The 15453-nt window shown below is 44.4% G+C and overlaps 1 protein-coding gene across 6 annotated transcripts in view; it reads right to left on the reverse strand.

The window, feature by feature from the left end:
• The window catches only part of arhgap33 (Rho GTPase activating protein 33), a 96497-nt gene extending 81782 nt beyond the window's left edge, over positions 1-14715 (reverse strand). For 2 of the 6 annotated variants that reach the window (XM_072692339.1, XM_072692338.1), the window contains exon 1: positions 14635-14715. In XM_072692339.1, the coding sequence (XP_072548440.1) occupies positions 14635-14653 (19 nt within the window). In that variant the 5' untranslated portion in view covers positions 14654-14715. Of the gene's footprint in view, positions 1-12334; positions 12618-13073; positions 13114-14634 lie in introns of those variants that run through there. The other 4 variants (XM_072692342.1, XM_072692340.1, XM_072692341.1 and 1 more) reach the window with 3 other exon arrangements.
• Between the last annotated feature and the right edge of the window lie 738 nt (positions 14716-15453).

Here is a 15453-nt window from a genome sequence, read left to right on the forward strand (position 1 = left end):
AAAGAGGTTGCAGGCAACAAGCATCCGCCCCCCACAGCACTCCTCCTTCTAATTCCTACCCTCAGGGGTGGGAGAATGGGTTCAAAGACAGTCTTGGGTCTTTTCATGTGCCAGAATGAAATGAATGGGATAAATGATACAGCGCAGGAAGAGCGAGCTGTGAATGGCGCATCGTAGGAGCACCACGGGAGTATGGACGAGGGGCAACAAGTGGATGAACTTGTTGGGAGTTCAAGTACTGTTGGAAGGCATATTCAAATGGGCTCCAACTCCAGAAGAAGGGAGAGGCAGAACGTCATACTCTGAATCAGATCATTCTTCATTCTGAGGACATTGAATTAGGGCTGCATGATGTGGACACAATTATAGCACAATATCCATTTAATATACCAATCAGCCATGGCATTAGTACCACCTGCCCAATATGGAGTAGGGACTCGTGCCGCCACAACAGATCTGACCCTTCAAGGTATGGACTCCACAAGACCTCTGAAGGCATCTTGTGGTATCTGGCACAGAGAACACACGTGAACAGCAGCAGCCTTCAAGTCCTGTAGGTTGTGAAGTGGGGCCTCCATGGATTGCATTCGGTGCCCATGACCCTGTTGCCATTTCACCCGTTGGCCTTTCTCTGACTATTTCTGGTAGGTACTGACCACTGCATACCAGAAACCACCCCACACAACCTGCCTGATGCTTTGGAGATCCTCTGACCCTCTAAAGACCAGTCTTGCCATCACAATTTGGCCCTTGCCAAAGTGGCTCAGATACTTATGCCTGACCGTGTGTCCTGCTTTTAACATGTTAGTTGGTAAGACAAATACTTTCAGTGCTCCAAATAGAATCGTTAGCATCAACGCTAACTCCTGCTCGTCTTCGCAGTCATATGACGACTAGCATGTTAGCTTGTGGTTACTGTTTCAAACAGTCCGCATATCTGGAAGGTTTGATGGGCATTTTTTGCCTTTCAGAACAGGACATGCCCAAACTGCAAGGATTGGACATTTTGCATGGGAGTCTAATCGCCCATTCCTGTCAGAGCAGGTAGTTAAGCAGTCAGAACACAGTTCCTGATGAGAGGCAGAGGCAGACTTGCTTGCCAGACGAGCCAGGGGCTAACATGCTGCACTTTGTGTCCATATGTTTGTGGACACCCCTTCTAATGAACGCCGTCAGCTAGTTTAAGTTGCATCTATTGCTGACACAGATGTCCGAATGCACACAGACAGCTCGTCTAGTCCCTGTAGAGACGTAATGCCAATTGAATAGGACCCCCTGGAGCAGATGAACATGAAAATATTGGCACCATGTCTAATGGCAGGCGAGGGAAAGAGGGATATAAAACCCATTGAGCATTGAGCTGTGGAGTAGTGGAACTGTGTTCTCTGGAAAGATGGATGGTGCTCCACCTAACGCTTTTGGGAGGAGTTGAGGATGCTAACACTAACGCTACTGTCGCTCACTGCAATGCTCCAAATTTGGTAGAAAGCCTTTCATGGCCAGTAGGGACAGTTTCACCACCAAAAGCATCCTCGATTTGGGACAACGAATGGAGTCCAACAGGAGTCCCAATATTTTTGTCCACATAGTGTAGCTTGTGGCTAAAGATTTGGGCACTGATTTTGTTATTGTAGATATAATACTGTACTTCGACAATGGCGCTAATCTGAGCAAAGCAATGGTACCCAAGTTCTCAACCACCCTGGCTCTGTTGCCTTTGGTTTCCTCTTTCTCCATCACCTCCACACAGTCGAGCACATTTTCTGTGTTGTCCCTTAGCCTCCCACTGTCCTTTGACCTTTCATGGAACAAAGCAGGCCTTGGCCTTCCTATTGAGCTAGGATTTCTCAAAGCCCCCCACCCCGGCCGACACTTCCCCAAGCCTCTTCTTTAAGAGCCTACCCTTCCCCCACGCTTCTGAAGGCTCTCATTCACTAATCAACCACAATCCACTCTGCAGCCCTGAACTTCTCACGGCTGGCGCTGCTCACTAAAAACCCTGTGACGCAACTCATTGCGACCCAATACAAAACCCTCAGAAACCATCGCTCAAGGACTAGAATGGGGAACGGTGGCTGAAAGTGAGTCAGGAGGCTTAAGGGGTGGGGTGCGGTGGAGAGCGGGGGGGTGGGGGGGTTATTGGAGTACAACTATGGTCGTCGGGGCTAGATAATTGCAGGGTCAAATTTAGCATGGGCATTCCCAACGAGGGTCTCTTAGAAACTGTGCTCCCACAGTCGCATGACCCACACCCCTCAAGCCCCACCCCTTGCAGTCCCCCTAATGCTAAATGCGCTGTCCTCCTTTCTACTGTGGGGCAGGAAAGACAGAAGAGTCACAGCCAGCATACTAAACACTCCTTCCATCCCAGCTGGGGCGACATGAGAGAGGGAGGAGGAAAAGGGAGAAAAATGAGCGAGAGCAATGAAGGAACGAGGGTGGAAGAGCAAGGAATCGGAGTTGAAGACTTTCGCTAAGTGAAAGCAGAGTCTGACAAGTCGTCTATGTGCAAGAACCTGCGATCATGTGACTGAGAGAGCAAAAGAAAAGAAAGATGAGGGATTGAGGGCGTGTTGTGGCCGAGAGCAGCTGGCTATCGTGGTAGCTGTGAAGGGTGGGTTGTTGCTCAAATGGTGGTGCTCTGGGAGCACAGGCCACTTGCGCTGGTACAGCGTGATCTGGGCAGGAGTTCAAAGCAGCTGTTTCTATAGGAGCGGCTCATGCCTAAGCACAGCCTCGTAGTTACTCAAACGAACACCTACTGCTTTATCACAAATGTATGTAGGAGTACAGTATCATGCAATTAAAAAAACTAATGTAAAAGGCCTGATGCTAATTTTTGGGAACCCTTTGGTGGCATGCATTATGGTTTGTAAACGCTTTTCCTGTGAGATTCCAGAGCTGTTTTACAGGCGCTGCTCTTTTGAGGCCTTTCCACAGATTTACGCTGGTGTTTAGGTTGAGGGACTGTGAGGGCCATGGCAAAACCTTCAGCTTGTGCCTCTTGAGGTAGTCCATCATGGATTTCTAGGGGTGTTTCTAGGGTCATTATCCTGCTGTAGTAGCCATCCTTCTAGGGGTGTTTCTAGGGTCATTATCCTGCTGTAGCAGCCATGCTTTTGTCATCCTCAGCTTTTTTACACAGAGTGATGTTTGCTTCTATAATTTGCTGATATTTTTATTGAATCCATTCTTCCCTCAACCAGGAAAATGTTCCCCAAGCCACTGGCTGCAACACAAGCCGAATTCATGATCAAGCCACTTCTGTTCTTAACAGTTGGACCGGTGTTCTTCTCATGAGATTCTACACCCTTTTTGTAGACAAAATCTGCCATTTTAACCTCATCAGTCCACAGGACTGGTTTCCAAAATGCATTAGACTTGTTTAGATGCTCCTGAAGGAACATTCTTCTTCTAATGACTTCTCAGTAGAGGTCATATTTGTGCTGCAAAACAGAGCACCACCACTCCAGAGTCTGCTAACCAGGCATAGCTACCGGCTGGGAATAGGAAATGTCTGCAATTGGGGAGAACATTCAAGGGGAAAGACTTCAAGCACTACCATCAGAGCACAATCCCTAACTGCTACTGAACCACTGCTATCTGTAGCATCCCTAGCTGTACTGCAGAAGAAATCGGCTGTGTTGTCGTGGCAACACGGCACTAAAGCGACAGACTATTCAATAAAGCAGTCCAATTCAGAGGCCATGTATGTTTCTTCATTTTTTTTATAAGCTGGCTTCTCTTGTTTGGCCTTTCAAGCCTCCAGGATATGAATCATAATTCAGAAGGATCAAGCCGTTCTGACTCACTCGACAGCAGCTGATCCACGGAAAACCTGTTAAAATAAAAGAACGGCCAGCACTATGAAGAGCAAACTTCATCTTCCAAGCCAAGAGGAGAATCCAGCCCGGTCCAGGAACGACAACATTCCTCACCTTGCAGATTCACTGAGGAGTCGTCCATCTCCAGAATAAGAATGAGGAATCAACGTCAGTGGTGGAGTGCTTGTAGGAGATACGAGCACCTGGGAAACCAATCTACATGGGTCTTTTTTGTTGTTTTACTATTCCTATCATTTTAAACTCAACTTGAAAACCATGAAAGTTTTAAAAGTAAATAATAGTAATAAATGGGATCACGTTTCATCTTCCCCGCATCACTGAGAGAACGAGCTCAGCTTGCCCAAAGACTGTCCCTGATATGGTGGTTCACTCTGAAAAGGTGAAAATACCCTCACCTTAAAGCAACAGTATTTAAATATCATGGGTGTGTGTGTGTGTGTGTATAATATATAAAGAATACAGAATAAAAGAATAATAAAAAAATAACACTAAAAGGATTAACATGTGTTAATGGTAATGTTACATAAGGCGTATGAGACTTATACTTATGAAACTTACTACAAGCTGAACTGGACAACAAAATAAATAACAAATAACTCAAATAAAAAGACTGGATTGTTATTTTGCACTTCAACTACACTAATGTGTCATTTTGCTTATGTATTATTATTTCTATACACAGCTTAGATGACAGTACAGACTGTCTACCAACACTTTACACTGCCCATGTTCATTCTGTCCATGCTAATAAGAAGGGAGACCCCAATGAGGTACTGGTGGAGGGTGTGCTGCCGGGTGGACCAGAAGCTCAGCTCAACTCAACTTGAAAGTGAGATATAGCAGCATATTTAACCTTCCTAAACATTGTGTCCCATTTTACAAATACTTATTTTACACCAGGATCTCAGGACAAACTATTACAGCAGGCTAAAACTCAAATACACCACATGGACAAAAGTATTGGCACACCTGCTCTCTTCTAAAATCAAGGGTGTTAGAAAGGGGCATTACACTGCTTTTGTTAGAGTAACGGTCTCTACTGTCCAGGTAAGGCTTTCTGCTACAACAAGAGCGTTACGGAGGCTGGATGGTCTCACCTCACCACATCCCCAGCTCATCCCAAAAGGACTGGATGGAGCTCAATCATTCCAGAGAACACAGTTCAACTGCTCCACCGCTCAATGCTGGGGGGCTTTATACCCCTCTAGCCCATGTCCGGCATTAAGCAGCATGATGCCAATAGGTTCATGTTTATCTGCTCCAGAGAGAGCGATTGGTAATGCTTCTGTATATGGGTTAGACAAGCTCAGCAATGAACCATCAGAGTGTCTCTTTAACTATTATATTCCATATAAATATATATAAATATTATAAATATTCCGGGATCAGAATTCTTTATAAATGAATTATCATCAGTTAACCTTCTCAAGTTAAGTTCTCATCCAAGTTTTCTGTAAACAGCTTCCTCAGATCTACATCTAAATAAATTCCAGCATGGTTTCAAGCTACTGAATCATTTCCTGAATCATCCTGAGGTCAGAGTTTCACCCCCCTGATATATTCAATCAATGTTGCACATCCCTAGCCCTCTTACAGGGAAGAAAACCATACTCACAAAAAGAAAAATGGGAGTTGATGAGGCGTGAGGGTGGTTCGTCAGCTAAATCCAGCCTGACTGTGGCCTGAGGGAGCGCCCTGAGCCCTTGCTCTCGCTCTTGATCTCCCAAGGGTCAGTCCAGCGTGGCTGGGAAAGAGGTCAAAGACACAGCTGGGGGTTCTAGCACAACAAACACTTGCCCAGGTCCTGAAGCTCAAGAAGTTAAGAGTGTACGCTAATCATGTTTGGGTCTCATCTTGGGGTATTTCAAAGATACTATAATTCCAGTGGAAAGGGCATGTATGACGTGCCGGACTGTTACGCCTGTCCTGGAGAACCGACATGAGAGAAAGCATTTTGGGCACACCCAGGATCGAGTTTCCCCAAAAGCATCCCAGCATTTCTGTCATCTTAATGGTCAGGGACAGTGTTCAAAGTCATGGTCTGGAGGCTCAGGATGATCTGTGCGATACGGCACTTCTGAGTGAAACAGGGCCCAGACTGAGACACACCATTAAAGCAGCAGTCTGTGTCTCAGCACCTATAGGACCTGAAACACAGCGACTTCCATACGGTGCGGAGTAAGACAGAGTGGGTTTGTGTCGGTTGTGGGCATCTGCCGGAGCAAACAGCACTTTGTGGTTGTGGACAAAAAAAAAAGGAAAAAGCAATCAGAAGAAAATGCCTCTGGAGCACACGACCTTGACAGTAAACAGGAAGCAGGAGAGATAAAGATGGAGAGGATTGCTGGGGGGCATACTGCGGCCCGTACACTTGCACTCACTCACTCATTCTGGGCTCTCTCACGCACTTCATTCAGCATACAAGAGTTCTTTATGTAATTGCAACAACCCTGGCAGCCATGGCCGATGAAGAGGAGGGGGTTACGCAACGTCATGCAGGGTTTTTTTTTTTAACTGGAGGTTACATACATATTAATACATACATATTGTTTGTGTTCGTGCAAAGCTAGTATTCACAAATTAGCATATTGACTGGTAATTGTAATTTGCTTTAGAGCAGAACAGTTGGCATCAATTTAAAAGAGGAATTCCACCAAATATTCAACCTCTGTACTTAATTAATGTTTATTAAAAATATATAATAATAAAAGAAATCTAACAAAAATACATGAACAAGTGAACTAACTTCCAATACATACATATATACAAGTTTTACTATAAGATTTTGGCCCTGGAAGTTACACTATGTAGACAAAAGTATTGGGACACTTGCTAATTCTGTTTCTTCTGAAATCAAGACAGTTTTATAATAAAATATTATATGTTAAAATATAATGTGTGTTATCCTGCTGGAGTAACTGTCTCTACTGTCCAGAGAAGGCTCTCTACTGATTCTGACACTGCTGTAAGGATTTGATTGCATTCAGTGACAACAGTAGTTGTTGGATGACCACCTCCCCACCTCATCCTAAAAGTATTAGATGGAGCACCATCCATCATTCCAGAGAACACAGTTCCACTACTCCACAGCTCAATACTGGCAGGCTTTATACCCCTCTTTATACACCTGGCATAGTGCCAACAGGTTCATGTTCTTCTGCCCTAGACAGTCCAATGTACTACTAATTTACCATTACCGCTGCATATAAAAACTAAGCAGACTTCTATAGGTACACTGACCAAGTTGGTAGACATTATGACCCTTGGCTCCTATCAGCACAAAAATATCAGGACAGAAGGTCCACACGTTTCTGTGCAATACACCATTCCGAAGCTGATTCTACTAAACATTAAAACCACTCTCAGTGACTTGCATCTCCAACAACTGTGTGAAGCTGAAATGTAAAAAAAAAAAAAAAAAAAGAAATAATTAGGTGAAAACCAAATTACCTTAACCCTCTGGACAATTCCTCAATGTTTGCATATTTCGGAAATTCACCATTGAAAGCACTTGGGTATAAGATAAAACTCACACGCTTTATTTCAAAATATTCAGAACAATCTCAGCTCTCTCTATAATGAGACCCCATGTGACCTACAGCACTGTCTGGAGAGACAATCTGGCCCTCAACCTGAAAAATTCTGATTTTAGAAATTCTTCATATTTCTTTACTCATTTGAACAGTTTGGTGCTCGAAATGGGTTTACCAGATTCTAAGCTTCACAAGAGTGGTGGAGAGTATAAATAAAATAGTATACAATTGTGTAAGAGAGTACTTGGACGAATAGAGTACTATGGTCGCCTTATTGTATTGTGTTTAGTAGTGTCTAAGCTTAGCGGTATCTTTGAATTATTAGTCTATTCTAATTAGCTGAGGTTTTTCTTGGGTAAATAGCAAAGCACTTTGTAAGTCGCTCTGGATAAGAGCGTCTGCTAAATGCCGTAAATGTAAATGTAAATGTGTAAGAAAAGAAAAGTCACAGATAAAACTTTATAAAATTGTTTATTGAGCTGAAGTGTTGTCGGTCACTCTACTTGACATGAACGGTCATGAACTTTAAAAAAAAACTGTCTGTCCATTAGTAAAAACGGCACTTTGTAAAAGCTGGAATCAAAAATAAAAACCAAATTATTTTCCATTCGTGTCCATCAGTCAATTTCACACAAAACATAGACGAAACTCAAGAATCCACTAATTACAGATGAGAGACAGATGACAGACATGCAAATCTACAAGTTAGACAAACCACAAGAGGCAGAAGACGATTTTCTCAACCCTTCTTCCCAGCCCCGTAACTCCAGACGTGGGTCACATACGATCTGGCAATAAGATGCGATTGAAAGGGCAGCATCTACAGACCCAGGAAATAACTATATACATATTTCTGTGCTTTATTCTAAAGGTAAAGGTAAAGGTGCACGTATTTGTCACTGTACAGTGTACAGCGAAATGTGTCCCCCGCATTTAACCCATCTGGTAGTGAACACACACTCACACACACACATGTTTTAGGGGCAGTGAGTACACACACACACAGTGGGGCAGCCAACTCCAGCGCCCGGGGAGCAGAGAGGGTAAAGGGCCTTGCTCAAGGGCCCAACAGTGGCAGCTTGCCGAGCCCGGGAATCGAACCCACAACCCTGTTATCGATATCCCGGCGCTCTAACCACTGAACCACCACTGCCCCCATCCACATAAACACATCCCATCCAATGCACCGGTGTCTTGGAAGTCTCCAAGGGTTTCACTGATCACTTCTCATAAGCAGCTGATCAGCCAAGACACGCTTAATATCTGAAGTTTGTTATTTTTTATTTCGGTTAGAACCGAAGATGCAAAGCTAACATTGCTGATGAACATAGGACTTTTACCAAGACTGTTACCATCTCATCTCTGCAAATACACACTAAAAAAGTTCCTCATCTCAATCTAAACACTACTTTTACTTTTTAGGGGGCAGACAAGTGGAGCAACAATCAAATACCAATGGCACAAGTTCATTTTATTAGATTTTTTTTAAAGCAAGTAAATAAAAAAATCGTTCATGCATTTCTGCAGATGAGAGTGGTGATAATCCAAGCCCAGGGTTTGTTAGCAAAGTTAGCCTAGCATCTTCTGTTGTACTAAAGAAGCAAACTTCAGATATCAAACACATCTTGGATGATGGACTGTATCTGAAGTTGGTGATAAGTCATGTTCACAGTTCAATTTTTTTTATACCAGCACACAGGGAAGCACTACATTTGCCATCATTCACAGCCGAGGCCTCAGCTGTGACTGGACCCCAATTAGTCTAATTATCAAGAGTCGACCATTGAAACACAACCCACCAGCAACAGTACGGGATGGTTTTAAAGCCTCAGAAAAATGACCAAAAAGGGGGTGGGGGGGGACTCAAAAGAGACTCAAAACAGGCTCACTTTTCCAGAAGTCAAATAGGCTGTGTTAAACACCCAAAGATTAATAGGCCGGATTGATCCTCACTCAAATGACTGCAAGACATTTTTCAAGACAACAGAGCCAACACTCAAAATAGCCTCGCGCCTGGCTGACAGACGGGAGCCAGGACAGCTTACAAATCCACATGGCCAGCCTCGCCTCTCGCTCGAACAGACAACAGTGCTGTGCTGGTAATTAAACACCTCGATGGCCTACCGCTGGCACAATGATGGCACGCAACATCGTTAGGAAGCCCGGCGTTAAAATGAACAACGCAGCAGTTGCCAGATTTAAAGTAAGTCCAAAGTCTGCCCAATACGTCCTTCAAGTTCAACTACTACACGATAAACAAACACACGGAGCTCACATGAGCGTTAAAAATCGGATTCTGTACGTTAGAATTAGCAGATAACAGGCTGACCGCTGAAGCACCGTAAGCCCTGGGAAAAGACACGTATTGTCCAATATCACAGCCAATACACAGCCCCACTGTCCAAGCCAAGCATCAACAGCCGCCTTGAATGGTCAGATCCTAAGCAGGCAGTGTGGAGTACAGGTAGGAACCAGGTCTAACAGGTGTTGAGGATGCAATGGTACCCAATCACTAGAATCACCTTCAGGGGTGGTCAGGAACATCACAGATCATTTGTAATGAACTCTGAAGTGTCCCGATTCGCTCGACACAAACAAACGACTCCTACCAGCATCAAACCAGAGATGAAACCAAAGAACTGGCACTCGTGCATAACACCAAGCAATGTATGTAGTCACTAGATGCATCTACATTACTCATATCTACCTCTAAGGAGACAGATTTAACATGCACAACCAGTCAGACATAAGAAGACACATCTGTGTGAATGAATCAGCCATTACATTAGCACCACTGACTTGGAAAAACACTGATTATCTACAGTGCCATGTGTAGCAAGGGGTGGGATACAGTAGACAGCAAGTTAACAGACAGTTATTAAGGGTGATGTGTTAAAAGCAGGGGACAAGTGTAAGAAATATGAACATCTCTGAAACATCAGGCAGGTCTTGTGGGGGTTTTCTGTTATGCAGTGGTCAGCATCTACCAAAAGTCGCCCATGACAAAAAGACAACCGCTGAACCAGCAACAGGGTCAGGGGCACCTAAGGCTCGCTGATGAGCTCCATGGGGGCCCCACCTTACAGTAATTAAGGGATCTGCTGCTAACGTCTTCGCGCCACATACCACAGGACAGCTTCAGAGGTCATCCAGGCCGCTATTTTATCTATAGTTAGATAGACCATGGGCCATCTAACCCAGTCATGTGGCGGCTGTACTTCAGCCCGGTTTTAAGCCTGTAATTATAGAGTATATGGGCAAAATGTCATATATTCACAGTGTGTGGGTACATATGGCCACATTAAGCTCAGGGTCCCTAAGGCTGGTCTTCCCACTATCCAGACACTACTACTACTACTACTACTACTACTACTACTAGACTACACCACTGCTCAAGACGAGGAGATGAACCTGGCCTAGCATGGCCTGGCCTGGCTATAACCCCTCAGTATAACTGGACCAGAAACCTGTACGTGCAACAACAACAAAGCTCCGAAACAGCAGCTTGAGAGGCACCTAGATCCCCAAGACCCCAAGAAGTGTCGAGATCGCTCGACTTATGCGAGAGTGTTGGAAGTGACAGCTGTTCTACCACAGTGATCTTTGTGTTTTGGGGAAGCTCTGAGCAACGGACAGGATAATTACTGGGTTACCAGAGCCTGAACTGAAGCCCGGCTGATCTGCCTTAAAATATCTAAAGAGTTTGATCCATATTGGGCACCATAAAAAAAAGCTGTACACACAAGTACGTGTGGGGCCAGGACAGCGGCACGGTGGGCGTCAGTCTGCTGACATGCCAACGGGCTCCGTTGACTCAGGGAGGGACTAACTGTGCTTTCCCACGAAGAAGAACATGCTGCATGCTCGACCGAACTGAGTGGCTTTGTCATCTAGGCTGGGTTCATATCCAGAGGAACTGGCTGCTCTGCTGCTCCTGTGCAAACCATTCCCAGAGCAAACAACTGGTTCCCTGTTGGACCCTTTCCCAGACGGTTGCCTACCTGGTAACAGCTATGCAACGGATTCCCATCACAAACAAGCCGTTGGGAAACTGTAAGGTACTGTGTAATGCGTGGATGCTTGAGACCATGCTCAGCTTTTAAGGGGCACTGGACTTCTCAATACAAAGGACGTCTAGAGCTGTGGTTCCCAATCCTGGTCCTGGAGGACCTCCTACTTTGCACGTGTTGGTGTTTACTCACCCTGCTCCAGCTCATCAGCTAACTAACAAGCCCACCCTGAGTTGAGGTGACTGAGGTTAACCACTGGTGTCGAGCATCCTTCTTATCTTCGTTTGATTTCAACCCTTAGGCCTGCGGAGCTTTACGGAGTGGCCATTGCCTTTGTTGCTCCTACAGATGGTGGCTCTCACTATCAGGCCATCATAAACAAAACAATGGGCGTGTGACGGGCAAGGGAAGTGGACTCAGGGTGAGGGGACACCAAATGCACCAACTTCATGAGGAGGATCTGCAGGAACACCACACTGTAGTCAATGCAGACCACTATACAGACTACTATATGGCACTGTATGGATCTTGGTCTCCTAGATCTGCTGTTGTGAGGGTCCACCATCCAGAGCAGCCAGCAAGTGAACAATGCACACACACACACACACATATATATACATACTACTCATGCATGTGTGTGTGTGTGTGAGAAGGGAGGGGCACAAACCGGAGATCATTGCCTTGGGGACAATAGCATTTTGTCAAAATTCCAGTGACAACCCAGGGGGGTAAACAGGACCCCCTGAGCCTTGTAGCCAGTCTGACTACCAGCAGCTAACCGGGTCTACAAATCAAGTCCACACCGAAAAGCAGCAACTCATGACCCTCATCTCAGCTCCATTGTGGTGCCCACTCAGTTTCACCGTTGCACCATCGCCCACCTCCCATCGCCCACCGCCCACCTCCCGTTCCTGGAGGAACAGAGGAACATGGCTGGCCAACTTACCACCATTCCGAGATCCAGATCAGGGGGCTGGGGTCTGAGCGGGACCTCCGTTTTCAAATCCGACTCCCAGCTTTGTTTGCTTCTGGCCGACGCTCCTCGATGCGCTGCCCGAGCTCCCTCTTCTCTGGCCGGCCACATCAATCTCCGTGCCCCCTCCTTACATGGCGAGTGTATGAACTTACCACCATGCTCATCTCCACCGCGGAACACACTGAATAGCAACTGCTACTGAAACGAGGAGGAGGAGGAGGTGGAGGAGGAGGAGGAGGAGGGACTGGGTGAGGGAGGGACGCAGCAGTAGGAGGAGGAGGAGGAGGCGGCGAGACCAGACACTGGGTTTGTAGTGGAGGGAGGGGAGAGGGGAGAGGGGAGGGGGGTTTAGGACAACATGATGATGATGATGATGATGAAGATGATGTCCAGGAGCTCCAGCAAGCCCCCCGTCTTTAAAAACGGAAAGAAAGCCAGTCAGATAAGACCACCGTCCCCCTCCATGCTCATGCTCATGCTGCTGCTGCTCACATCCTCGCCATCTACACGACTGAGCCAATGAGGGGCAATCCAGGGGGTTCTTTGGTTGTTCGGCCGGCCCCACAACGCCTCCTAAGGGGGGAAGGGGTGGACACACGCTAACTCGCTCCGAGCGAATCGCGATAACACGCTGGTGAACTCCCAAAACAGCGCGCGCGCACACACACACTTCCGTCTACACCGGAGCGGACACGTTTCGGGCACTTACCGCTCCCAGTGCTTTGATTTAGCCGGATCTTCCCAAACGGCACCCCCGCTTCACCGGAGTGGATCGCTCCAATGAAGAGCCCGGGCGGACAAAAGAGATCGGGGCGCGCGCCTCTCCAGCACGAGGCGGAGACAGAAGGAGGAGGAGTAGTGATGGGAGAATCACGAGTTGTTTGAGCGAACCGACTCTTTCGAACGATGCAGTGAGTCGCTCACTCACGAGTAGAAGTCACCGCTATTGAATCATGATTCAATATGATACACATATGATTCAACAAAGCATTTTTATGAACCCCCCCCAGTAAATATATATAATACTGGTATTTTTAAATCATCTTAATAGTAATGTTGTTGTATTGTATCGTATTTTAGCTAAATTACATGAACTGAATCGTATTGTGTATAAAAAAAGTAAAACATAATATATATTTATTAATAATAATACATGTACATGATTCATTTTTATGTATTAATAAAAAAGGGCGTTTTTTACTGACAAAGCCTTTAATTATAATTTAATTAATAAATTCATTTTTATGCTTAAAATGAATCATGGCTTTGATTTGACTCACAGATTGAAAATATATTTTGTTTATTCCTGAATATATTAATAAACAATAATATATGCATGAAAAACAATATATAAAAATATATATTTTAATCTGTAAGTCAAATCAAAGCCTTGATTCATTTTCTATGCTTTCATTTTAATGCCTCGAGGTTTTTTTGTTAGTTTTTTTCTGCACACATTTCCTAAAAAGGTTAAAACAAAGAGCAATGTGGTAGTTTATTAACCTACCTTACAAAACAATATATGTATAAACAATAATAAAACATATATTTAATAAACAATATATTTAAATATATTCTTTAAGACAGTTTTTTTTTAAAAACGAAAGTATACTTATAATTTTTTTATCAATTTGACCACTGTTTGTGAGTGATCACATTGTCCAATAGTGCAGTTTTCTAAAGTAAAATTATTACAAACCTTCATCCTTTACTGCAATGATTCATTAAAAAGATCCTGTTCACTGGAACCGATTCCTTTCCCTTACGGAAGGCAGATAGATGGGCGGCAGCACCCCCCAGAACTGCCTGCTGTGTTTAAGGCGAACTGAGCCGCTCTTAGAGCTTTAAGTAGCTCATTTTTATTTGGTTTTAACAAAATGAGCATCTTTTATCCTCGTGTTGAGTGTTTTTGTAGATCAGCAGATCATTTTAAGACATTTTTAGCATGTTATCGTACTTATCAGCGGTTAATACAGAGCAAAAATGAGCATGAACTTTGTACTGAGATTCAGAAATCATCACTACAAACCATATATTTCAGCTGATGTAAAAAAATTGATATTTTATAATAATAGAAATAAAAAACATAAAAGTCTGAATATAAATTGACTGTACTGATATTAATAGCTAGTAAACTACACGAAAACACAAGGAGAGGATAAGTATAAAAGGTTAAGTGTAATAAGGGATAAACAGGAAGGCTAAACCAGTTAAAATCTTTAATATTAAAATATTAATACACTTTTATAGAGAGCTGAATAAAAGCCTACCAGTCCCGCTCCTCCGCATCCTCCACACGGTAAGGGCTTTAGCCACACTATGTCCAGCCAAGAAGGACAGTCCTCACATGTTGAAGCTCAAACAGACTGAAGGACTGTCTGTCCCTGAAATTAGGAAATGAAGCTTTGTGAAAGCAGAGCTTCTGTATAAGGACTGGCTACCGGGGAACGGAACCCTTTGGTGACGTTTACTGCCCACAGATGTGCTATTTACGTCCTGTTAGCTGCTCTGTATATGTAGTGGCCCTGTATTTAAAGGTGTGATAGATAGCTATATTGGCAATAATGCTGATAAACGTGGGGAACAGGATAATCCAGTGCTGAAACGCCACCTGGTGGAGAGATTCAGAATGGTCTGAGATGTCCTGAGAATGAGCAGCAGGTCTCCAGAGGTCATCCTGGCAGGATAGGCCAACCCCCAGATATGGTAACAGACTGTAACAGTTCCAACTGTGCACATTTTATGAAAACCTTTTATTTTGCACAGTAACATCATTTGATTTTGTGCCCAAGCCTTAAGTCAGCCCTGTTTAATAATATATGATTATGAATTTACACAGCTCAAATGAAATCACTTTAGATTATTTGATCTGACAAAGATTCACAGCCCATGATGAGGAAAACAAAGACAAAGTGATGGAACATATCATGGAGTATCATGAAAACCAGCCTTTTCAGCAATGGCCTGCCATGGCTTTCTCTCCTTGTGGAAGGTGTCAAAGACTGTCCTCTGGAAAATAATTTAAGACACCGGAGTTCAGATTTGTATGAGCTGTAAGCTTTACTGAAGTAAGACAAACAAGAAAATGT

This window comes from Salminus brasiliensis, chromosome 1 (genome assembly GCF_030463535.1).
Source record: "Salminus brasiliensis chromosome 1, fSalBra1.hap2, whole genome shotgun sequence".
In the NCBI taxonomy this organism is placed as follows: domain Eukaryota; kingdom Metazoa; phylum Chordata; class Actinopteri; order Characiformes; family Bryconidae; genus Salminus; species Salminus brasiliensis.